This window comes from Grammomys surdaster, unplaced genomic scaffold, assembly GCF_004785775.1.
Source record: "Grammomys surdaster isolate TR1022 unplaced genomic scaffold, NIH_TR_1.0 125950, whole genome shotgun sequence".
Lineage (NCBI taxonomy): Eukaryota > Metazoa > Chordata > Mammalia > Rodentia > Muridae > Grammomys > Grammomys surdaster.
The window spans coordinates 2712459-2737913 of NW_021620771.1; the positions used below are offsets into that span (position 1 = coordinate 2712459).

A 25455-nucleotide genomic window follows, 5' to 3' on the forward strand; every position below is an offset into this window, starting at 1 on the left:
TTTTCAGTCCACCTATACACAGAAGGAAAGAGCCTGGAACTCATTTACAAAGTTGCTCCCACTGGAGATTTTAAAACACCTTTGTTCTTTCTGTCTCTATCTACTCTTCTCCCCCAGCCCAGATCTCTGCGTGCCCTGTCTTCTCTAGGACCCCAGCAGGTGTGAGGTGCGGGTGTGACTTTCTTGGCACAACCTCCCAAGGAAAGGCTTGGCCTCTAGCTCTCCTCTTCCCTCCTCCCAGCCAGAGACGGTTAATTGCCAGCTCCCGGCTGCCTCCTGCCCAACCCTAATCGGCATGATCTCAGGCAGCTGCACCGGAGCCGAAGCAGCTCCAGGCTAGGCCAGGGCCGTGTGGAGCAAGGAGAGCATTCTTCCAAGATAATGATTAAACTGAGCAGCGCTTGGCATAGGCTGCTAAGCTAAGGAGGGGGAAGCCCTATTCACACCTCAGCCAGGCTGTGGAGGCCAGAGCCAGTTCAGGGAGGCTGCGCCCAGTGGCCCAGGGGCCCCCCAGCCAGCCCCTGCAGCCTCCTGCTTGTGAGGAGCATCCAGAGCATCTGATCTACAGAAGAATCTTTGCAGCCTACCCTTCTGGGACTCTGTTCACACCCCTGGCACCATGAAGCTCCAGGTATTCTGGACTGGACTAGAGTATACCTGCCGGTTCTTGGGCATCACCACGGCTGCAGGTAAGCTCCTACCTCTCATCTGCCACCTCCTTGCTCAGAGGCACAAAGGGGAAGGCTACTAGAGAAACGGCTACTAGCCAAGACATGGTGGGCACATCTGGCCACATCTGCCCTTCAGTTTCTCTTTTGAGTCCCTCAGAAACCCTGAACTTTGGGAAAATGGCAGGTGCAGAGTGAGCCTTAGGGAGACAGAGAGGAGTGAGCCTCGGGTCTGGTGCTGATACTCGGTGGCAGCCCAGCCTCACAAGACCTTGAGAACCTTCGGCATCACTATCTTTGCAGTGAGCTCACACGTCTGCCCCTTGCCCTCTGAGGGTTTCAAGGATAGCTGTTTGAGGTGGAGACTAGAGGTGAAGGTATATAAGGCTGGAAAAATGTGAGAATCATACCATTATGTGGCTAATTAAAATGGTCAGCTAAGCTCACCTTGCTTTGTTCAGCAATAGTCTAGTCTTATGCAGAGAGAATCCCACTGTCAGGGCAGCTCTATCCTCAGGAGACCTGATAAGTATAAAGATGGCAAGCCCTCCCCACATCCTGCTGAAAAAATGCACTGTTAGAAACCAGCCTCTTTGGTATGAGCCATCCACAGGAGCATAGTGTGAGGCTTAGAGGACCAGAAATCACCTGAGCTGCTCAGCTGACTGGAATTTCTGAAAGCAAAGAATTGACCATAACCCTGAGCCCCACCAATGTAAAAGGGGCAGAGTCTATACCGAGGAACTGAATAGCAGTGTTCTTAGCTCTTAGCTCAGTACACCAAATCCTTTGGGGGAAGTGGGGGGAAATACACATTAAATTGTTCTTTGCATCTGGACAAAAGCTTTCTCAAGAGTCTCTCCCAACTGAAAGGCTCCTCTCCACTTCAAACCAAAGCAATGGGACCCAAGCCTCAGGTTTCTCATGCATGTACAACCTTGGTCTAGCCCTGTGGAGCTTTGAAGTGGTGCTTCCTGACCTCTGTGATGGATGGATCTGGCAGACACAGTGCTTAGCAAAACAGCATGTGAGTGGCGGTTCTTGGTAGATGCCCTTATGATAAACCCGTGGTCAGTAGGGATCCAGATCATTTCTGGGGTACTAGGTTGAGCTCATAGTCAACCAGCTATTGGGCTCTTCTGGCACCATGGCTATGAATCAGAGCAGACAAGGTCAAATTCCAGCCCTCCTGCTATGAGACAGGGCAAATGAACTCAGATTGGAGCCATGACCTTGCCACAAGGTCACACAAGAGATTGGAGTAGCAGGACCCTGGAATCTTGGTTCCTGGATTTATCCCAACAGCACCGAAGGAAGCTTTCCCTGAATCCTTAGGCAAAAGAGTTGGTCTGCTCAGACCTGTGTAGATAGGCTAGTGGAAAGGCAAGCTCCAGCTTCCTTCAGGACCCCAAGGCTATTTACATGTAGGCAATGATCACAGAGGCCCCCAAGGTGACCCTAAATATATCTCCGTGATGGATGAGCGTGTGAGTTACTGTTTACCACTGCTGGTCCAAGTCCACTGTGTTCCTTCTACACCATGTTTTAAATGCATTCTTTGCACCCTTTGGGCTACCAAGAGTCTTACAACTAGAACTCAGCCAGACTCCACCCAGGCCAACTACCTCCCTCCTGCCAGGAAGCTGCTTAAGGGGCACATATCTATCTATCTACCTAATGGATTAGTGGGTCTACCTCATCTCAACTAAGGACGACCTTTCACTCCACACCCCTCAGCATGTGTGCACACCAAGGCATATTGCACCTCTTAGCCACAACCACCAGCCTTCACGTCCGCTAAGAGGCTGCTGTTAATGCTGAAGATGAACCTTCTGCTTGGCTGTGATACAAGATCCAGGCTAAAAATAGACCACAGTTGCCTTCTAAAGGCCAAGCTTTCAAAGAATATCCCTTGGGCTCTTCAGAGTGCAGGGGCAAGTGGGAAGCTAAAGAGGGGCTCCAATGCTCTCTGGCAGATCTCAGGTTTCTCTTGACATCACTGGCCTTTGGGCCTCTGTCCAGCACACAAGATTTACAGATTCCTTGTTCCCTTAAGCATCTTGTTGAAATCCTCTGTTGAAAAGTCCAAGGCCCATTGTAGAGCATTGCTGCTACCGGGGAAATGAGACGAAACAGAGACTGGCACTATGCAGAAACCCAGGGCAGTGGGGCATAAGACATCTACATAGACAGCGTGAATTGTTCCAATGCTAAGCAGGGATGTGAACAAGGGCTTCCAGAACGTCACCTGCAGGGAATGTGCAGATCCTGGGAGGAGGCGGCCTTTGCCCCAGAAACTTCCTTTGTGGACCCTGGAAACAGGCTCAGGGCTGTCAGGTTCAGGTGCTCTCATGACACAACAGTTTTCTGTGCCCGTGGCTGCAGCAAGCCCTGCAGAGAGGGCTGCTCACTACACTGCTTCCTCCCACCTAACTCTATTCATGAAGTGTCTTGGTCATGGTTTCTATGCCTGCACAAATATCACAAACAAGAAGCAAGTTGGGGAGGAAAGGGTTTATTCAGCTTACATTTTCCACATTGCTGTTCATCACCAAAGGAAGTTAGGACTGGAACTCAAGCAGGTCAGGAAGCAGGAGCTGATGCAGAGGCCATGGATGGATGTTACTTACTGGCTTGCTTTCCCTGGCTTGTTCAGCTTGCTTTCTTATAGAACCCAAGACTACCAGCCCAGGGATGGCACCACTCACAATGTGCCCTCCCATTCTTGATCGCAAATTGAGAAAATGCCTTGCAGCTGGATCTCATGGAGGCATTTCCTCAAGGGAGGCTCCTTTCTCTGTGATAACTCCAGCTTGTGACAAGTTGACACACAAAACCAGCCAGTACATGAAGCATCATGGGTTTGCTGCCCTGCACAGAGCTCAAGCCCCCTATATGCTAAAGCAATGGTTCTCAACCTCTGGGTTGAGACCCCTTTAGGGGTCACACAATCCTTTCACAGAGTTAGCCTAAGAACATCAGAAATATTTACAATTCATAACAGTAGCAAAATTACAGTTAGGAAGTAGCAACAAAAATGTTGTGGTTGAGGGTCAGCACAGCAGGAGGAACTGTCTAAAAGGGTCACAGTGTCAGAAATGTTGAGAACCACTGCTCTAAGTGGTTTTTGGGACAGATGCTCCTGCCAACCCAGAGTGAACAACCCACAGGGGACAGACAGCACCTAGTCAGAGTATTCTCAAAATGAGCAAATCCTGTCCCTTGAAATAGTCATGTTGTTTCTTGCTCCTCTCTCTCTCTCTCTCTCTCTCTCTCTCTCTCTCTCTCTCTCTCTCTCTCTCTCACACACACACACACACACACACACACACACACACACACACGTACTTGCTCTCATCTCTACTTGATTCTTCCAGCCTCTGTTTAGTGGTAGCTGCCGGATAACATCTTTGTTGGTCTATGTTCTGTGCTACTTGTCTTCAATGCAAAACCACATTCCATCCTCTGTGCTATTCATTAAGGCCTCACTATGTTCAGAAGTGTAACAGTGTCCAAAGAGGGAAACTCAGGTGCATTTGGTAAATTGAAACACTCTATTCAAAGTCTGCCGCCAAGAAATCAGGGAGGCAGGGTACAACTGATGTCTATCTATTCTCGAGACTCCACTTTCAATCAGTGCCCTCTGCCTGAATCAGGATTAAAGTGTTATGCAGGAAATGGAATGAGAAAAGCCAGATGTCACTGCTCAGAAGAGGCACCAGACACCAGGTAGAGAAGCAGAAGAACTTATCCATATGACACACACAGGGGAGTAACCTCCCCAAAGCCCAGTTGACCATCCTCCGTCTCCTGAGATATAACTAAGCAGTACAGCATCATTCTTGACTTTCCTCTTCACTGACAGGTTTAAGTTTTACAAGGAGCTGCAATTCAAGATAAGGCACCATGGTTATTTCCCAACCAATTTTAGTCTTCTAACTCAAAGGGGCATATTTCTCTGTATTTTAATGAATCTAAGATGCTATATTTAAAAAAACCAAACAAACAAACAGAAAACCCAGAAAGTGATGCAGTCAGAGCACTCCATAGTCTACTCTTATGACTCAACCCTGGGCCAGTCCTGACTGTGCGCAGGCTCAGTCAGGGTGTGGGGCTGTGTTGAACATAGGCATGGCAGTATTGCAGCAAACATGTATACCAACCACATATTTGTGAAGCTGAAGACACTGGCATTTAAGATGTCTCTAAATAATCTGTATACATGACCATATGGTCGTCCCAGAGATCTCCAGCTGTTCCACTCTTGGGTCCTGTCTGCAAATGTTTCCAGAAAGAAGGCTCACAGTAGAACCTCCCATTTGTACGTCCAGAAGTACATAACCAACAGCATACTTATCCTTCCTGCTCCCAGAAATGCCTGAAGACTGTAGTGCTGAATTTAATGGGGAAATAAGGCTTTACTATCCAGTTGGGTTGTCTACCTAGGCACACAGTAACAATGCATGGCATCCTAAGGACTGGACATAGCACAATAACCAAAGGATTGAGGTAATGCCCAAGCAAAGCTGTTGTGGGCAACTTGCTTGTCAAACTAGCATCCTGTTTCTCTTAAATCAAGTGCTTGGAGTCCATCTGGGATCACTTACGGCTTGTTTTGTTTGTTTCTTTATTTTGTTAGGTCTCCTCAACCTGCTCTCTATTTAGTACCCATTGCCACATGTTAAAGAGTGGCGTTCCCTATCACATACCCTTCAAACACACGAATGACTTAAAAACATAGATCCAGGTGTTCTCATTTCTTTTTTCTTTTTTCTTTTTTTTTTCTTTTTGGCATTTTCATTTCTTATCTGGTATAACAGATGTGCGGTCTCATCCCCACCTTGGTCAAAGCCTTCAAAACAGTGCTTTCTACGTAACTGTCTAGGATCCTGCAGGCTAACTTCTTTTCTTCTAATTTTGTATATTCATTTAGTTTTATTGTATGATCATTTTGCCTTACATGTATGTCTGCTCACCACACGTGTGCCTGGTCCCTGTGGAGTTCAGAAAAGGCTATCATATCTACTGAACAGGAATTACAGATGCCTGTGAGCTATGATGTAGGTGCTGGGAATCCAAGTCAGATTCTCTGCTAGAGCTGCCAGTGTTCTTAACCACTGAGCCATCTCTCTACCTCCCCCCAACACTCACACCCCCCACCCCCCACCCCCCACCCACCCCCACTGTATGCTGATTTCAGCCACTCTTAAATGCAGATCTGCATGACTACCTCTTGCCATTGAAGAAATCATGTATTCTAACATGTCTGCAGGGGATTTTTGTCCCAATGAGGTTACAAAGTGTTTCCAGTTTTGTTTTGTTTTGTTTTTTTCTGGTCTGATGAATATTATCTCTGCATCTTTTCCTCCCTCCTGCTTCACAACAAGCTTTGGGTCAAATGTTTCTTTCTTTATTCTTTATATCTGGGTCTTCCTTTTTAGATTTATAATTAGAATACAAAAAGATAATTATGGTTCATTTCCTCTGCAAAAGTCTGGTGTTTCCATCTTGTGCAATATGTACCCATATATTAAGAAGTCAAGACCTCTACCACAAGGCGCTGCACGTGATCTGACCAAGCGGTAAACACATTCCATCACCTCGTGCTTCTGTGACCTGTACTACCTACCCCTCTACTACCGCTTCTCACATAAACTAGTTAAGCTTCAGTTTCCTGTCGACAGAACATGGACAACCCTTGGCTCTACCCTGAGACTTCAGGGAACCAATGACTCAAACTGAAAACTGCTGCAATGGATTCCAGCTCAGAGCAGGCTAGTTCCAGAAGCCTGCTCAGGAAGCAAGGTCTGGGAGACATGAACAGCTAACCCCTCTGGAAGGATGAGGAGGGATCAGAGGAAACGGAGAAGGCAGCAAGTGACCCCGGAGATTAGGATGGGGGTGGGGTGGGACTTTAAAATGCCTGACCCAGTTGTAGGAATCCCATCGCTTTCAAGCTGGGGTGGTGCAGCCACAGCAGCAATGGAGGTTATGAGACCAGATCTCACTCGGTAGTCCAGGCTGTCTGGAACTTACTGTGTAGTCTGAACTGGGCTTGAGTGTCTGGCAATCACTTGACCAGTCCTCTGCGTGCTGGGATTACAGGTGTGACTATCACCCCCACAGAACATAGCTATTTCTCTACCATGTGCACTGTACAAGCCAGAAAGAAGAGGGCAGCTCTGATCTATTTTTCATAGGCTTACAGTTCTTTCTATCCCCTTTTTATATATTCATTGCACAAAATGATAGTTTCATTATAAAATTTTATACATACATATACATTATACATACATATATGTATACGTACAATGTACATATACTATATATGTACAATATATACACATACATGCACACACATATGTGTATGTATGTATATATATGCATATACACACACATATATATTGTCCATATCCAACTGCCTATTAGTCTTTCTTATCTTCCCATCTCTGTCCTCACTGGACCCCTACTATAGTCTTCGGGGGGTGTGTGTGTGTGTGTGTATGTGTGTGTGTGTGTTTACCACATAAAAGACACTATATTTCTCTTTTTAAGCCTGCTTTATTTAGCTTAACATTATAGTCTCCAACAAATGACACAATTAACTCTTCTCTAAGTTAACTCTTCTTTTAGTTAAATAAAAGCCCATCGTGGATATATACCAAACTTTCTTTACCTGGTCATCTATGGATGGACACCTACGCTGATTTCATCTCTTGGCTTCTGTGAGCAGTTCAGTAACAGTCATGCATGGACAGCTTCCTCTGTGATATGTTACCTCCATTTCTTTGTGTGTAGACCCAGTAGTGTATCTGAATAGATCGTGTGGTGTTCTCTCTGTTTGGGGTTTCAGGGAATCTCCACACAAATCTCCACAGTGGCTCTACTGCTTTACATCCCACTGGCAGAGCGTGTGTATGTCTCTCTCCCTACATTGTCATCAGTGTTATCTGCTCCCTTGATGAAGGTCATCCTCTCTGGGGTGAGAGAGAGTCTTCATGTGGTTTGGATTCGCATCTCCTGAGCTGGCAGTTTCTTCAGTTGTGTGAACAAAACAGCTGCACAAGAGCCAAGGTTTCAGGGAGCAGAGGAGTACCTGTGATAGACAAGGTTTCAGGGAGCAGAGGGATCCCTGTGATAGACAAGGTTTCGGGGAGCAGAGGAGTATCTATGATAGACAAGGTTTCAGGGAGCAGAGGAGTACCTCCAATAGACAAGGTGGAGGTCAGCTGAAGAAGCATGGTGTCTATGCTGTGGAATCATGCATATTATTTTCTAGCACCAAGAAAATTGTCACTCAGAACAGCAACTATACACATTGATTTAGAACACTGAGATTGAATAAGAAGCATGTATATTCCTAGCTAAAAGCAAGAAAAAAATGTTTTCTGAGCCTTCCCAAGGAAGATGCTGTTCTAACGGGAGACAATTTCCTTGGGAGGACCAAGGAATCTTACACCATCTCACACAGCAGTCTCATCTCCAAACACTGATAAATCAGCCCAGATTGCTTCCCAGGAGAATTCTACCAACATTTAATGAAGACATAATATAAGTCTATGTAAACAACTACAGCGATTTGAAAGCAGGGAGTGATTTCCAACTTATTACATAGTATTGGCATCTATGTACGGGACAACTGATCTCAGTTGTCAACTTGACACACTGGGAAGAGGGAACCTCAGTTGAAGAGGTGCCTCCATCAGACTGGCCTGCAGACGTGTCTATGAGGACAATTTCTTGATTGTTGATGGATTTAGGAGGACCCAGATCACTGAGGGTCGTGTCATCCTTGGACAGATAGGCCTGGGCTGTGTAAGTAAGGCAGCTGAACATGAGCCAAAAAGTGAGTCAGTAAACAGCCTTGCCCTATGGTCCTGTTTCACTTCCTGCCTCAGTTTCCCTCAATGATGATGCAGAAATATAAAACAAACCTTTCTTCCCCTCAAATTGCTTTGAGTTTTGTTTGAAAAACAGCAACAGAAAGCAAGCTAAAACAACATAGACACCAACATCAGACAAAGATGTTGTTAAGAAAACCAGAGACTAATTCCCTGAACAATTGTAGCAAACAATATATCTAATATACGAAGGATAATATGCCATAAGCAAGTGAAATTTGCGGCAGATATTTGCTGCAAGATGTTTTAAGCTTTAAATCATCTGTTTATAAGTGGACATCTGTTGTTTGTGCTCCTCCTGTTAATTCTTATGGCTTATTATGGTTAATAGATCTTTGAGAATTTCATAAGTGTTTTGATCATTTTCACCTCCCACCCCTAACTCTTCTCGGATTTACTGCCCCTGCCCCGTCACGTGCAACTTTGTATCTCGCCCCGGAACCCCTGCTAAGGCCATTTGTACTCCATAATTATTCATGAATGTGTGGCCTTTCATTACAGCAGGTGTTGATTTATCAGAGGCTACACTTCGAGAGAAAACTGACTCTTCCTCTCCCAGAAACTAAAAACTTTGTCAAGAACTCCTAGGCTAGCTCTGGAACCTCATGCCCACCCTCCCTCTCTGTGCTGGGATCTGGGCGGGCTTAAGCTCACACATGTCTAGTGCATGGTGCACCAGCTGCTGTGACTTTATATGTGCAGCTACTTGGCTGTGTTCAGAAGATACTGGTTCCTTATAGTCACCCAGCACCTCTGGCTCTTGTCCTTTCCGACAGCTCTTCCACAGTGATCCCTGGGCCTTAGAGGACGGGTTGTGGTATAAATGCTCATTTAGAGATGGACATTCTGAAGTCTATTTTTCTCAGCCCTTTGAAAGTTGTGGGTCTCTCTGTTGATCATCATCTATTGCAAGCAGAAGCTGCCCTGATGAGGACTGAAGTATTTTTAATCTATGGGAATCATAATAGGCCATTAGAAATTGCTTTTATGCTTTACCTGTTTATCAAAATGATACTTGTAGATACTTTCCTAGGGTTTATGATGTCTCTCTAGCATAGGTCTTTGGCCTGATGATGGAGCCAGGTATGAATTTCACCTTGTGGAGTAGACCTTTAATCAAATCAAAAAGAGGTTGGTTACTCCTGGGACATTTCTGCCACTATTAGACCAATAAGCCTGTTGTATCAGGCCTGTTGTTATTGTAATGCACAGGGATCACATCTATGGAAGATTGGTGTTTACTTTGCTCCTTTGGTATCATGAATACATTTCCTGAACTACCCAGTAGGGATGAAGCTGCCAGATGAGTACCACCTTGAGTCTTCATGTTACATATGACTTGTGTATGTGGTCTCTTCAACAATAGGGTCTTGGTATCAAGTTTTGGGTTTTGAGAGGTAACAAAGAGTACTAGAAATAGCCTGTAATGTTTGGAAGCTTATAGAACCTCGGTGGCCAACAACTGCAAAAGGAGTATAGACAGATAAAATAAATAAATAAAAAGCACTGTGCTTTTTATTCCTTAGTCTCTCTTATGTAGTATGGGCATTGTTTACCCATAGAGGATAACTCCACTTTGACTCTTTATGTATATGTATATGTATATGTATATGTATATGTATATGTATATGTATATGTATATGTATATGTATATGTATATATGTATATGTATATTTCAGAAGGTTTCTGTTGAAGTAGGTTTCCATGACTTTCTTTAAGTCTTTAGAATTCTTTATCCCTTCCATTTTCATTCTTGTACTCTGATGGTCCCTCCTCACCACAGTTTTCCCCTTTATTCCATGATTCCCCTTTAACCCTTTTATCAGTACATTCTATCTCCTCTTCCCTGAAATCCACTCCCTGTGGGTCCTTAGTGATCCCCTGACCCTTGTGTGTGTTCTAAACAGAAGCACACACATCTAAAGAGTCAAAGCCAACATCAATGAGGAAGAGAAACAGACATTTGTCTTTCTGGGCCTGAATTACCTCCCTTGAAATTACTGTTTCCAGCTTTCCCCATACCTGTGGAATTTATAGTTTTATTTTTTAAGAGCTGGGTAATATTCCATTTTGCAAGTACACCAAGCTTTAATTATCTCGTCACCAGTTGTACTTATATGCCCTTTCCATCTCCTGACCTTCGTGAACGGAGCAGCAATGAGCAAAGGTGTGTAAGTGTCTCTGTGGTGGGATATAAAGTGCTTTGAGTATACGCCCGAAAGTTATACTGCTGACTCCTGTGGTAGACCTCTTTTTAGCTTCTTGATAAGTTTCCATGCTGACTCCCATGGTGGCTGCACCAGATGGCACTCCCAGCACAGTAAATTCCTGCCAGACTTTGATGCACTTATTCTTTGGATCTTGGCCATTCTGACTGAGATGAGATGAAATCTCAAAGTAGGTTTAATTTCCATTTCCTTGATGGCTAAGGCTGTTTCTCAGCCATTTGTATTTTGTCTTTTGAGAATTGTCTGTTTAGTCCCATGCCCATTTTCAGTTGTGTTGTTTGCTTTCTTAATCTTTAGTTTTGAGTTCTTTGTATGTTCTAGGCATTAATCCTCTGTCCAGTATATAGCTGGTAAAGAATTTTTCCATTCTGTAGGCTTCTTCTTCAGTCTAGTGATGGTGCCCTTTTTACATTCGTACATTCCCATTCTCTGGTTGTTAATCGTCATGCCTACACTGTCATGGTTCTAGTCAGAGAGATCTTTCTTGTGCCAATGAGTCCAAGCATATTCCCTGCTTCTCTTCTATTACATTTAAGGTATTAGTCCTATGTTGAGGTCCGTGATCCATTTCAAGTTGTATTTTGTTCAGGATAAGAGTTAAGGATCAAGTTTCATTCTTCTGCATGAAGCTATCAACTTTGGCCAACACTATTTGTTAAAGATGCTGTCATTTTCCCAATATGAAGTATTGGCTTCTCTGTCAAAAATCAGATGGCTACAGGAATGTGGGCTATATGTGTGTGTGTCCTCAATTCTATTCCATTGTTCAGTGGGTGTTCTTACGTGAATACTACACTAATTTTATTACTATAGCACTAGAAAATAACTTAGTGTCTGGGGTAGTGACATCTCCAGCAGATTGTTGTTGCTGTTCTTGTTGCTGCTGTTGTCATTGTTTTTGTTGTTGCTGCTGAAGATTGTTTAGGCTATGCCAGGTCTTTTGTATTTATACACGAAAAATTTTAAGTTGTTTCCATTTTGTCCCAATTTCTCTGAAAAACTGAATTGAATTTTTGGTGGGAATGATGTTGAATCTGTAGATTACTTTTGGTAGGCTGGATATTTTCCCAGTATTGATCCTATTGATTCATGAGGGTGGGAGGTCTTTCCATCTTCTGATATTGTCTTCACTATGTCAGCATCTTAAAGCTTTTGGTATACAAATTTTTTGCTTCCTTGGTTTTGAGACTAATACAAATGATATTGTTTCCTTGCTTGCCGCTTCTGTACATTTGTCATTTGCATGAGAGAAGGTTACTGCTTTGTGCATTGATTTTGTAATTAATTTTGCATAATATATTTATCAGCTGTAGTAGATTTCTAGTAGAATCTTTTTTAACTAAGGAGGTTTTAACTACTTCTTCTAGCTCACTGGATGTTATGGGTATACTTAAATTATTAACTTCATCTTGACTTAAATTTGATTTTATATGTTTGAATGTATGTATATGGGAATATAAAATATGTATATATAAAAACTCATCCAATTTTAGATTTTGTTTAGTTTGGTAGAATATAACTTTTTGATGTATACCTTTACAAGTCTGAGAATTTTCTCAGTTCTATCATGATAGCTCCATTTTTCTCTAGTTGGATTAATTTAGACTCCTTCTCTCTTTCTTTTAGTTAACTTGATTAGTTTTGATGCTTTCTTTTTCTTTAGTTAGTTTGGCCAAAGGTTTGTCAAACTCTTCAGTTCATTGATTCTTTGTATTGTTTTAATCATTTCTTTTGTGTTAATTTCATCCCTGATTTTGATTTTCTCCTCGCACCTTCTCTTTGGGGTGTTAACTGTTCTTGTTTTCCAAAGGCTTCAGTGCATCATGAGATTATTAATTTGAGGTCTCTCTAACATTTGTATGGTGATTTGTGATGTAGGTGCTTCCCCCTCAGTCATGTCTTCATTTTGTCCCACAGATGTTCATATATTGTGTTTTCATTTTGTTACATCCTGGGCATCTTTTAATTTACTTCTTGATGTCTCCCTTAGTCCAATCTTGATCTAGTAGTGTGTTATTTAGCTTAAATGAGTCTGTGTACTTTCTGTCATTTCTTCTGTTGTTAGTCTCCCATGATTGTCAGATAAAATGTAGGACATGATTTCAATTTTCCTTTATTTGTTGAGACTTGTTTTGTGTCCTAATATGTGCTCTCTTTTGTAAAAAGTTCCGTGGGCCACTGAGAAGATTGTATAATCTTTAGGTTTAGGGTGAGATTTTCTGAAAATAGACATATGTCCATTGGATTTATGATGTCACTCCTCAGATTCTCTATTTAGTTTTATTCCACATGATTTATTGGTGGAAGTAAGGTATTGAAATCATCCACTATTGTTGTGTTGGAATCACTTTGTGATTTTAAATTAAATAGTCTTTTAAGAAATTGAGTGCTTCTAGGTTTAGTGCATCTATGTTTGGGATCATAATATCCTGTTGCTGGGTTTTTCCTCTAATGTGAATCAACCGTCCCTCCTTATCTCTTATGATTAGTTGGCTTAAAGTCCATTTTGTCATATATTTTAATAGCCTGCTTGTTTCTTAGTTCCATTTGCGTGGAATACCCTTTTCCATAATTTTATTGAAGTACTGTCTATCATTAGTCATGAGGTATGTTTCTTTTTAATATTGTTTTATTCATTTTTATTTTATGTGCATTGGTGTTTTGTCTGTGTTAGGTCTGTGTGAGAGTGTTAGAGCCACTGGAACTAAAGTTACAGCCAGTTGTGAGTTGCCATGTGGGTAATGGCACATGAATCCCCAGTGTCTGGAAAAGGACAGTGCTGTAAACTGCTGAGCCCCAAGATGTGTTTCTTGAAGGCAGGAAAAAAAAGGGCATCTAAAAACAAACTAACTAAAAATATGCCACTTTCTGAAAGTTAAAGGCTAGATGCTTTTCTCCTGAGGTTGAAACAAGCCTAGGGTGCCCATCCTCACCACATATAGCCAGCACTGGGACTGGGCTTTAGTCAGCACTGTCATGCAATGAAGAGAAACAGAATGTACAGCTTGCCAGGGAAAAACAAAGAAAATCACAAAGATAATTAGTATATAAAAGATGCATCTTTAATGCATGAAACATGAATAGTTAAATATCCATCTCTAGAAAATTACCTATCTCTAATCTTATTCTTTAAAGGCTCAAAATGAATCATAAACCTAAAATGTACATCTTAAATTAATAAAACTCCTAGACAAAAGGATAAAATCTCTGTGTTGAATTAGGCTGAGATTTCTTAGTTCAATATGAAAAGTTCTGTCCCTAGTAAAAGAATTAATAAAATCCGTCTGATTGGATCCCATCAAGATCTTAAAACATTTCCCTTTAAAATGTTGAATTGGAAGCCAACACAAAACACAAGTGATGGCAAATGTGAAAAGACGTTCAACATCATTAGTCCTGAGAGAGATGCAAATGAGAACCGATGTATATGCGTTAGGATGGCTAGAATTTAAAAGACCAAATCATTGGCAAGGCTGTGGAATTCTCATGCACTCCTAGTGAGAATGCAAACAGTGCACTCACTTTGAAACAGCTTGACAGTTTCTTCAAAAGTTTTACATGCTGCTGCCATATGATCTGGTTATTCCACTGCCAAGCATCTACCCAAGAGAAAAGAAGCACATAACCATGAAAAGAATGCACATAAACACTCATGGCAGCTCAGTTCATAATTTCCAAAACTAGAAGTGACCTAGTTGTCCGTCAATGTGTGAGTTATAATAAACAAGCTGAGCTGCATCCTCATTAGTTAGCAATACGAGTCAGCCACAGCTCCATAGCTTGGTACGAACTACTGGTGCATACTACAGCTAACATCAGCGTGGAAATAACTGTTCGAGTATAACAAATAGCCAAAGATGAGTGCACACTGTTCAGTACTATTTATCTTAACTCACAGGAAGCATAAACTAGTCTCTAGTGATAGAAGTGGATCACTAGCCGCTTAAGGGTGGACCACAGAAAGAGAATGTAAGATTTCACTGAGGTGATACCTGGAGGCTTTCAGGGTGATAACGATGCCATCTCTTGATGTAGTGATGCTTCTATAGGTGAAGACATACGTCAGTTCTTATCAAACTGCACTTGAAACATCTGCAATCTGTCACAGGTCAAGAATGTCTCACTAAAGCTGTCACTGAAAGTGCATGTTATCTTGCTAAAATGGTGTCCTTGGACAGCTGAAAACTTCAGTGGCATACAATAGGCTCCAGGTGAGTAGGCTAAGCAGCTTTGCTAATGTTGGCTGGCTATGAATCTCTACCTGGAGGTCAGGCAACTGATGGCTTATCTAGACTGGCCTTGGATAGGACAGTTTTGTTCTGTGTGTCTCTTGGGGTCCAGTGGAAGGCTGGTAGTGACAGAGACAAAAGGAAAGGCTCGGGTCTCAAGGCTACTTTATGTCTCTTCTTGCATTGTGTCTAGAAAATCCCATTGTTCAGAGAAAGTCGTGTTGTTGAGTCAAGAAGCAACTCATTGCCACAGACAAGGGATGGCTAAGTCATATGATGAGGGGTGTGGATACAGCCCGAGGCATTGCAGTCTATCACAGGAACTGCTACTGAGCTAAAGCCAAAACAAACACTTCAAATGGTGTCTTTCATTTATGGGTCATACTTAAAGGATCTACTAAGAGTCCGGTAATCTAGGTCAGTGACTAAGACTCTGCCTCCAAGATTTGCTCCCCAACACTGAAAAACTGAGCGAAAATAAACAAAGAAAAAGAAAAGAATCTAGTACAAAACGGGTGAATTCTACTGCCTCAAGGAAATTCTCCCTAAACAGACTGATTAGAACTAAACGATAAATGCCAAGGTTTCCTTGAAATCTCTTCCAGAAGTTTCTATTATAAATCCAGACCTTTTCCCACACTACTTCTCTATCTTGAATCACCTGTGTCTGTGGCATGGACCTCAGCACACAGGGAGCTTCCAGGTCATGCTAGGAATCTCCTCAACTTCTTCTGTTGACAAACCTTATTGTCTCAGGGAATGCATACCAACATGTTCAACGTCTCTGCCCTGTACTGGAAAAAGCAAACCCACGTGTCATGGTGGCCACAGGCATTCCATTTTAGTACCTGATGGGGTGTTGTGAGGGAGTAGATAATGAGTAACGGAACTATGGCAAGAGCTAGTCTATTCTTGCCAGTCCTCTCAGGAGGAAAGAGTATGCCCATTTTCATATTTTTGCTTCATTAACAAATGTAGTCACTGTGGACAAAGAGCCCTTCCACTCACTGTCTGATATTGCTCATTGATATCCTGGGTCCTACATGAAGCCTTGCTAGTACACAAGTAGCCCGGAAGTCCAATCCTTCTAATTGCATCTTGCAAATCAATGTTACTCTTCTAGGAGCTCAGAGGGGCTAAGGCCAACAAGAGTGTAAATATCTCCTTATGTTTACAGTGAGCATCTGTTTCAATTCCAAGTGAGTGCCTTTTTGATTGTGAGAGTCACCTTCAGAGTAAATATGCCCTTAAGTCTAGGCTGACAACCTTCTGAATTTTAGGGTGACTGTCTTACATTTGTGGAAGCCACATGTCAGACACAAGCCCAGTGATCCAGGCAAGAGAATGAAATCTAGGTACCTTTCACCCATGGCAAGCCATAAAACACATACACTGGCCTGGCACAGGATGGCAAGAGTCTTAGAAGCAACTACAGAGACTAGTCATGAACCTGAAGGACGGTTGGCTTTAATTTGGGCAGTCTCTAGGGCACATGGACCTTGAATGGCTTCTGTGCTGTATGGTTAGGGTATTCTTCTGGCTCTTCCTGGGTTTTCAGGGACTGCCTGGAAGCAGGCTTCCTGCTCTCTTTAGCTAGCCACAGCTGTCAGTACACACGGAACAGGACTGCCCTAGCTCTCAGACCTCAGGAAGAAACTCATGCCTCAGCCAAGAGTCCTCACAGGACAACACTGTGGGGTAGCCTGCCCAGACCCACTGTCCCCTCTCCTCTTCCCCCTGCAGTGTTGATTGGAGTGGGCACCGAGACCTTCCTCCGGGGGCGGTTCAAAAGCCTGGCCTTCTATCTGCTGTGAGTATGAGTACCTGTGCTCCCCCTGCCTGCATGTTCCAGCTCACCCATGTCTGTCTACTCAGAGTAACACAGGGTAACCCACATCCTATGCTAATTCCTTCCCATCCAGAGGTGGAGCCACAGAAGCTGCTAAGGTAAGTCCTGGTTTGGGAAGATCCCATAAATCAGCCAGCATCCTTCCGTACACTCATGGATGCATCTGCCTGCCCTTCCACACATCCACCTAGCCATCATTTATCCATGAATCCACCTCGTCCGTACATCACCTACTAAACGCACCCATTTGCAGATGCACCTATTCCTCATCAAATCACTCCTCCATCTATCCATCCGTCTACCTACCAACATTTCCACTTACCCATTCATCCACATGCAGACTTGCCTATTCACCCGCTCATCTGACTACTTAGTTTCTTATCTATTCACCCATCTACCTATCCTACCCACCTACCCACACAACCATCTATCCACACTTTTATCCACCAACTCTATGCATCACTTACCCATCTACCCACCCATCCTAACATCTATGCTTCCCTACAATCACTTCCTAATTCAGCCAGCACCAATACATATATATGTGTGTACATGTATGCATATACGCATACACATATACACATATACATAGTTCCCTTGCATCGCAAGTACAGTTCATTAGCTAATATATATTATGTCTTTTAGCTTAGCACCATGAGAGGCATGCACATTGTCCTAGTTATATAGATGGTCAAATTCAGGATGAAGCAGCCATCCTAAGTCATTGAGCTAGAGAACAACAGGTTTCATATCAAGGCATGGAGCTCTGCCTCCCAAGCTGGCTCTACCTCTCCACGATCAGCTGTGCCACTATACCTTGGCAAGAAAGAAATGGCTGTGCAGGGATCTCACAAGCAGTGAGGGAGTTGGGTCCCTGAGCCTATGGTTCAGTATCTCTGCAATCCTGCCCTAGGCTGCTAGCTAAGAAATGTTGGAGGAAGGATCTGTGTCCCAGCAGTAGACTGTATCAACTGCCTCTTTCTGCCCACCAGGTCTCAGGCTGCATCTTCTGTCATTTCCTTCCCCTCACTAATGTATCCTGCACCTTGGTGGCTGACTTTTGTCCTAGGTAACCATTCTATCCCCCACCTCAATGTAGGCTCTCTGCTGCCCCTAGAAATTTCACATCTGCCCCCTCCAGCTGTGGTCCACCTTCAGAGCTCATGTCTACACTGCTAACTTATTTCTTGATACTTGGCTGCGCCTGGGGACTTCTAGCCCTCTCTGCTGCCTGGCCTTCATGCTCTGTGTACCCATGGAGCACCCAAGTGGACACAGCACATCTCAGTGCTCTCGAGACACTACCTCTCTGGGCCCCTGCAGCAAAGATGAACCTGCCTTCTCTCCCCCAACACTGGTAATTCACCAGTATGCTTCAAGTTAGGTAATGCGGATACCTTCTGTCCTCAACGGCAGCTCTTCCTTGGGGCTCTGCCCAGTCTTGAGGGGACTCGATCCCCAGGCAATCATCTTTGTGTTCATTCCAGCCTCAAGTCTCCCTGCCCCTCACACTCACACAATTTCTCCTCTACTCATGCCTTGCTCTCTGACACCCACAGATCAGCACCAGTTCCTGTCCTGCCATCCCCCACCCCCTAACTCATTAGCACCTTACAAAAAGTATGGATGAGTCACTTACCCAGCAAGTCTCAGTTGCCCTCTGCCCCAGGATGTAGGAAACGCCTCTGCTGAGTTTCTGCAAAGCACATGCCTTCTTAGTCTCATCATCTACAAAATTTGGAGATGTTTCCCATCTGATACCTGCCATCGATGAGCTGTGTAGTCCTGGGTAAGGGTCTGGCCCTCAGCCTCCCCATTCATAACTGACAGTATAACTGCTGATCATAAAAGCATTGCAAAGGCCAAAGGAGTCGATTTCTATAAGGCTTCTAGGTTGTGATTGGCCCATTTCAATCATTATGTTCCCACCATTTTAAAACTAAAGGGGTAAGAATTGGGCAGATGCTGAAGAGAGCAGGAGAAAGAAGAGATTAAATACTATAATCACACAGAGAGGAAAAGCATCTATGTAAGGGTGGTTACGTTCTCAAACACAGCTCTAAGGGACCTGTAGACATCTATCTACTCATCTCATTGGTAATAATTTCATTTGTGAAGTCTTACAGTTACCCCTGGTTCACAGGTGAGAAACAGAGTCACAGAAAGACCAAGTCTCTACTTACACGCACAGCAGATCAGTCACAGAAACAGATCCATGACATAAGGAGACAATGGTCTTGAGCCCTCCATTGCATCTACTCTCACTACTTTTTACCCCATGGGTATTCACTGGGCATTCTTCCATAAGACCTGCCCAGGATGCACCCAGGTCTCACATGCTAGTTGTACAGAGGAATCCTTTAGAAGCTCATAGACTAGTGACTCTGCCATTGTGATAGCAAGAGTTCACCAAACAGAGGGAAGGAGAGGCCTTCCAAGAAAGGATAGCTTGTGCAAAGGCCCTGTGCTACCTACGGGTAGTCATAAAGGAATTTAAATGGCATGTAGTTTCAATCCTATGGATCAGGAATGCTCTTCAAACAAAACTTGAAGCTTTAGTCACAAGGATTCTAGTATATAAAATTAAAAGAAGTCAGACAAAAACCTTTGATTTCACATCTGCCCCCCAGAAGATTCTGATTTTAGAATGCCTGGAGCACGGACATTCTGGATCAAGGCAAACATCTTCAGGCTGGTGTGTCCCAGAATCCTCGACCTAGTGGTGATAGTAGAGGAACAGGAGAGGAAGGCCAGGGAGTCAGGAAAGCCAAGGGGCGGAGCCTTAGAAGCTCTGGGTGGGTGAACTATTGGAAAAAAGACAGAGTGGGGATCTTCATCAGGACCATCCTAGTTTGCTTTCTACTGCTGTGTTAAAGCAACTTGTGGAGGAATGGGTCTATTGTGCATGTTGCCCTTCTATGCATAATCTATTATGAAGGAATACCATGGCAGGAACTCAAGGAAGGATCCTGGATACAGGAACTGAAGCAGAGACGATGAAGGAAAGCTGTTTGCTACCTTGCTCACCATGGCTTGCATTCTTTTTTAATACATCACAGGACCACCAGTCCAGGAGAGGCACCACCCACAATGGGCTGGGCCCTCCCACATCAATCACTAGTCTAGAAAATGTCCACAGACTTGCCTAGAGGCCAATCTGATGGAGGCATCTTCTCAGTTGAGGTTTTCTCTTCCCAGATAACTGTAGCTTGTGTCAAGTTGACAAAATAACTAGCCACCAGCACAGCGCTCAAATTTAAGGCTGGGCTAGCAGGTAGAGAACACATCTTCCTGTGTCCACTTAAAATATCGAGTGCAAGCCACCTCACCTGCTGGCCTCAGCTCCTTCCTCACCTCTGCTCCTAGCTCCAGACAGTCTAGTCAAGTATGTCATCCAGGCAGCACTGGAGGAATGTTTGACGGAGACACGAAGAGATGGGGGCAGGGATCCCGGCCAGTGTGTCAGTGAAGATGTCTGGGAATCAGAGGAGGTAACTTTGATAAATCCATGGGGGACCAACAGGAATGGCCTCCCTCGCTTTCCCCCCTCACAGGTTTACAGGAGTCACCATCGCTGTGTGTGAAGGGACCTACTTTGTAGCTCAACTGTTGGCCATCTGCTTCAAGTGAGTAGCCTCCAGAAGTAATCTTTACATCCCTGCCCAGCCCAGCCCCAGACGGATCCCTCACCTGCAGGCCATGGCTGAGGTTGTCCTGCTTCTGGGGCCACTGTGGACTGGTTCTCCTTCCAGAAGCAGGCAAGCCCAGGCCTGGAGATGGCCTAGATCAGCACAGTCCAATCACCTGTTTTCTGTGTTCTCAGCTAGACAGATCCAGTCATGGCCTGACTCTACCCAGACTCCTTGGCAAAGTCAACTTTCCCTACTCCAGGACATTCAGTCTCTGGGCCAGTGTCCAGGCTGCCGATACAAATTGAGGACCCTGCAGAAGGCTCAGCTTGCAGGGAACAGAGCTGTGTGTAGGAACTGGCTCTGCCTCATCTAGCATTCAGACCACAAAGGCCCACTGTTGCTCAGCCGATGCTCACTGTGTAAAAAATGGCCATCAGTGTGGTAAGGGCTTAGACTCTGGACTATGGCTAACAAAGCTCAGATAGTCAGGTCCCCAAATGGTCAGTGAGATCCAGACCTTAGCACCCTGGGGGCTAATAACTGCTTCCCAGGCTCAGCCTTTAGACGGCAGCATGCTCCCCTTTCTGCTGAATTATACCTCAAAGGATTCTTGATGTTGCAGGGAGGTGCAGGAATGTTTTAGTCTCAGAGTCCTCTCCGCACCATCTCCCACTACACAAGGACGTGTCTGTTTTGTGTGTGCACATATACATATACACCACAGACTGACACCAGATGGCGCCAAAGAGCTATACCAGGCAAGGTCCTGTGGCAGCCATACTCTGAGAGCATCCAAGGTCCAAGGGCAGGCAATGTCTTACTTGGCCTGTAAAGAAACCTGAAGGCCGTGTCCCAGAAGAAATCTGCTCAGCATCAGGGCTCGGCCTTTACTCTGGATGATCCCTGTGTGTCAGAAAAAAAAAATGAAGCTTTTCCAGGCCTGTTCTGCCCTGTGCCTGGCAAAGTACAGCAAGCTTGATGCAGCTGAATCCCAGCCTGTTTATTCTTTGTGCAGTGTGCAGTGTTCAGTCCACACAGTGGTCCTGGGATGATGATTCTTGTACTATACTGTTACTTGTACACTAAAGACTTCCCCCAAAGTTCTAAAGACTTCCATCAGCTTTCCTTTCCTGATGATCAAAACCATAGCTAAAAGCATGCATGGGTTGAGGGAAGCTTTGTAGAAAAACTGTGAACCCTCTGGAGTGGCCTAAGCAAGCCTCCTAGCCAAAGAGCCTACTGTGAGGACCTTGGGCTTCTGTGACTCCGAACCCTGCAGATTCTCCATCAAGAACCACTGCAGCTATCACAGATACCACAGGGCTCAGCCCCAGCCTCCCTTCTGTAGAGCTTGGACTTTGGTGGAATGATTTCTACTAACCTGATAATGCTGAACTCCCCCCACACCCCACCAGGTGTCAGCCAGGGTCTCTGGCACACAGAGCAAAGGAGAAGGCCCACTGGCTGGGCTGCTTCCAGAAGTTCCTCGCCTACATGCTGCTGTCGGTGGCCTGCTTCCTCCACCCTGTCCTTGTCTGGCATGTGACCATTCCAGGTAGGAGCACCAAGTGTCGTGGACATATGTGTACCCTGAACAGATGTGATCTAAGTAGGAGGACCATGTCCTGTCTCTCAGAGCCCCTACCAGCCCATCTACCCTCTCTAACCCAGTATGTGAGCATGACCGTCAGATACCCACTATGCTGACCAAGTAGCAGGACCATCCTGAGGTGAAGCCCTCCTGTACACAGCCATCCAGAGGTCGGACCTTTGATGGGACCCTGGGTTGTCCTCCCTCTGGCCACTTTTAAAGAGATGGTTAATCCTCAGCCCAGACCTTTCCATATCCCCTGCGTACCTACCCATTCAGCTCTAAGCTCTAGGCTTGGGTTAGGAGGGCACACTAAAGAGCATGCCAGCTTATCCTCTGTTCCTCCTCCTAGTTCCTTGCAGGGTGGTTTAATTTTTAACCCCAGAACTGGCATCCTCACCTCTCCAAGCCTCTCTCTTACCTTCTTTTCTATCATCCTTCTTTTGATTCCTCCTTGTTTATACATACACTGCCCTCCAAGAGGTCATCTGAAATACCTAAAAATTCCCAGACTAAACTGAAGCAAGCTAAGCTCTCTTCTTTAGCATATGTCATGGCCCCTGAAGAAAGTCTCAGGAGGATTCCCCCTGACATTGCATGAGCCGCAAGCCCTGCCCTCTAAAAAGGTAGACTGAAGAGACCCTGGAACTGGTGGGCATGGGTGGTCAGGTTCCTGGCTTCCCATAGACGGGCTGTGCTTCTTGCAGGAGACTGAAGCAGAGAGTCTGCAGACTGGCTCAGATGATTCATGGGCAGTATTCTCTGTGCCACTGAACATGAGTCACATCTCCCCAAGCTTACTGGGTGGGGACTGGGGGAATCTCCACATTTCTGGGAGTGAGAAGACATCCAAGAAATTCAACGTCTCCATCAGAATCCGAATCTAGCAAAACCATTACATGCCTCCCCTCAATAATCTACCCTGAGAGGAAAGCTGAGTGTGGTGATGAAGTCAGTACCATAGACCAACTCTCCATATGAAGGGGATGTGGGACAGAGAGAGCAGACCAATCCCTTCTTTGGTATCCCAGCCCCACATAGCACTGGACCTCTTTGAACCTTTTAGCCTTGTAGTGTCATCATGTCAGCACCTGAGTCTGATGTGGGTGTATGAAGGCTAGACTGTCAGGGTGCTGACTGTGGCTGTACAGTATGGTACAGCAGTAGTGCTGTAGAGAGAAAGGCTTGCTCAGCCTCTGGTTTTCCTCCATGGTGTGTCTGTGCAGTGTCTTGACCTCCCAGATCTTTTTTCCAGGCTCCATGCTAATCATCACTGGCCTAGCCTACTTCCTGCTGAGCAAGCGAAAAAAAAGAAAGGCTGCTCCTGAGGTGGCACCCCCCACGGAGCAGTACACAGACCCTTCCAGCAGCATTGTGAGCACTACAGGCTCTGGGGACACTGAGCAAACCTATACTTTCCACGAAGCCTTCAAGGAGGGACCCGGCTCCTTCTTCATCCACATGAAGAGCATCCTGAAGGGGACTAAGAAGCCACGTGTCCTGCAGACCCAAGATACCCTAATGGAACTGGCGTTGGAGCCTGCTGACTCCTTGGCCAAGAAAAAGCAGGTACACTTTGAAGACAACGTGGTCAGAATCATCCCATCCCTCACTGAAGGTCTGGGTGATAGTGACAGTGGACCAGAGGAAACCAGCTCTGACACAACCCCCATCATCCCTCCCTCCCAGACCCCACTCTTTCTGCCTTCTCTTATGGCCACTGACCTGTTCTGAGCTTCTCAGCTAGAGGTCTACAGATGGATAGACCTGCCAGAAGACTCCTAAAGCCACAGTCCCTGCAGGGAATTCAGGGTCTCTATTGGTCAGCTGCTCATATCCTAGTGGTGCCTGGACATTCAAAACAATGAGATAGTGTACCAAGCCAGATTTGTAGTGACCTCCAGCAAGGCACAAATGAAGCTTTGCCTTGTGGAATCAACATAGTCTCCTTCTTGGCAAGGGGTGGGCAGAGAGACCATGGCTTCATTCTCCACAAGGCTGCTGACCCAACTTTCTAAGCTCTAAAGAAACAGAAAACATGAGTTCATCCTCACATCCAACAAAGGGCTCAGCCTTCAGCAAGAACTCTATGGTATGTTCTGCTTGTGATACCGCCCACTGGTGCCAAAGGCCCAGGGCTATATTGGCAGCCTAATCAAGATTGCTCAGGGTAGATATGAGAAAGGAAGATTCGGCTCTTCAGTGAGAGCAGCCTGGCAGTGGGCTGCATTCTCAGCATACTCTGGGACTGGGCTGGGCAGCAGGCATTTCAGAATCACCCAGGGAAACAATACCACTCTGTGCTCACTCCCAGGAAAGCTGACCGGAAGAGCATCTCTCATTCCAGAAGGATAGCTCAGGGCTTCCTGCCCGCCTCTCACCTGCCCCTTAACTAACTGTTTGGACAGTGTTCAGAGTCCAAGTAGATGCTGTAGATAGTCCAGTCTTGTTTTGTTTTGGAACTGTGTGAAAATGAGGCAGCCTAGAAGTTGGTGTCAGCCTGGTGCTTAGCACAGCCAGCATTCCAGACAGACAGAGCATATTTTGCTAAGACTGTGAGGAGTGAAGACAGAAAGCAAGCTGGGGGTGGGGGGGTGGGGGGTGAGGGAGCTGGAGCATGTAGGCAAGGTCTATTCAACTCATCCCTCAAGTCAAAAGATAGACGTCTGACGGATGACCTCAGGGGCATCTAAGCCATTCCAATGAAGGATGTTAGACAGTGCAGTCAGGGGAAAATAAACTATATGGAATATGGGGTGTGGGTGGGTATGTCCCTATTAGTATGGAGACCTCACAGTGAGGAAGAGCAAGAAAACACCACCATGACACCATGAACTTGTGTGAGGCAAGGCCAGTGCAGACCCAGAAGGTTGTTCTTAACTCCAGATTGCAAGCCTGGAGCTCAAAGAGCAGAGTTTCCAGCCTGACTGAGGCCAGAGGCCAGAGGGAACAAATCCCTTAACCAAGAAAAGCTAGCTCCTCTCCCTGTGTCTCTGTGTTAGTTACTTTCTGTTGCTGAGATAAAACACCATGACTAAAAGCACTTGAGGAAGAAAGAGTGTATGTGACTTACAATTCTTACAGAGAACTAGAGTCCATAATAACAGCAAAGACCTGGCATGCAGCAGGAGTAGAGGCCAGCTAGTCACATTTCATCCACACACCAGAAATGAGGCAGAGTGGGGAGGGGAAAAGTGACATGAGGCTATGAACCCTCAATGCCCACCCCCAGGAATGCACTTCCTACAGGAAGGCTGCACCTCCTAAAGCGTCCAGAACTTTCCCAAACAATGCCACCAACTAGATGAGTGATGTTTCTCATTCAAACCACCACAATCTCTAAACAGCTTATATAGT

At 45.1% G+C, this 25455-nt stretch overlaps 1 protein-coding gene across 1 annotated transcript; it reads left to right on the forward strand.

Annotated features, from left to right (window-relative positions):
* The first annotated feature begins 619 nt into the window (after positions 1 to 619).
* Tmem72 (transmembrane protein 72) lies at positions 620 to 23832 on the forward strand. Its single transcript, XM_028753453.1, has 5 exons — positions 620 to 689; positions 16770 to 16836; positions 20430 to 20501; positions 21923 to 22062; positions 23354 to 23832. Exons 1-5 carry the CDS (start codon positions 620 to 622, stop codon positions 23830 to 23832), a joined length of 828 nt encoding a protein of 275 aa, XP_028609286.1.
* Positions 23833 to 25455: the final 1623 nt, after the last annotated feature.

What these genes read in the sequence shown, in the direction of transcription:
- Tmem72 (XM_028753453.1), top strand. Translation starts at nt 620, where the DNA reads ATGAAGCTCCAGGTATTCTGGACTGGACTAGAGTATACCTGCCGGTTC. An exon ending in AGCCTGGCCTTCTATCTGCT is followed by an intron (nt 16,837 to 20,429) that starts GTGAGTATGAGT and finishes CCCCCCTCACAG; the next exon opens with GTTTACAGGAGTCACCATCG. An exon ending in CTGTTGGCCATCTGCTTCAA is followed by an intron (nt 20,502 to 21,922) that starts GTGAGTAGCCTC and finishes ACACCCCACCAG; the next exon opens with GTGTCAGCCAGGGTCTCTGG.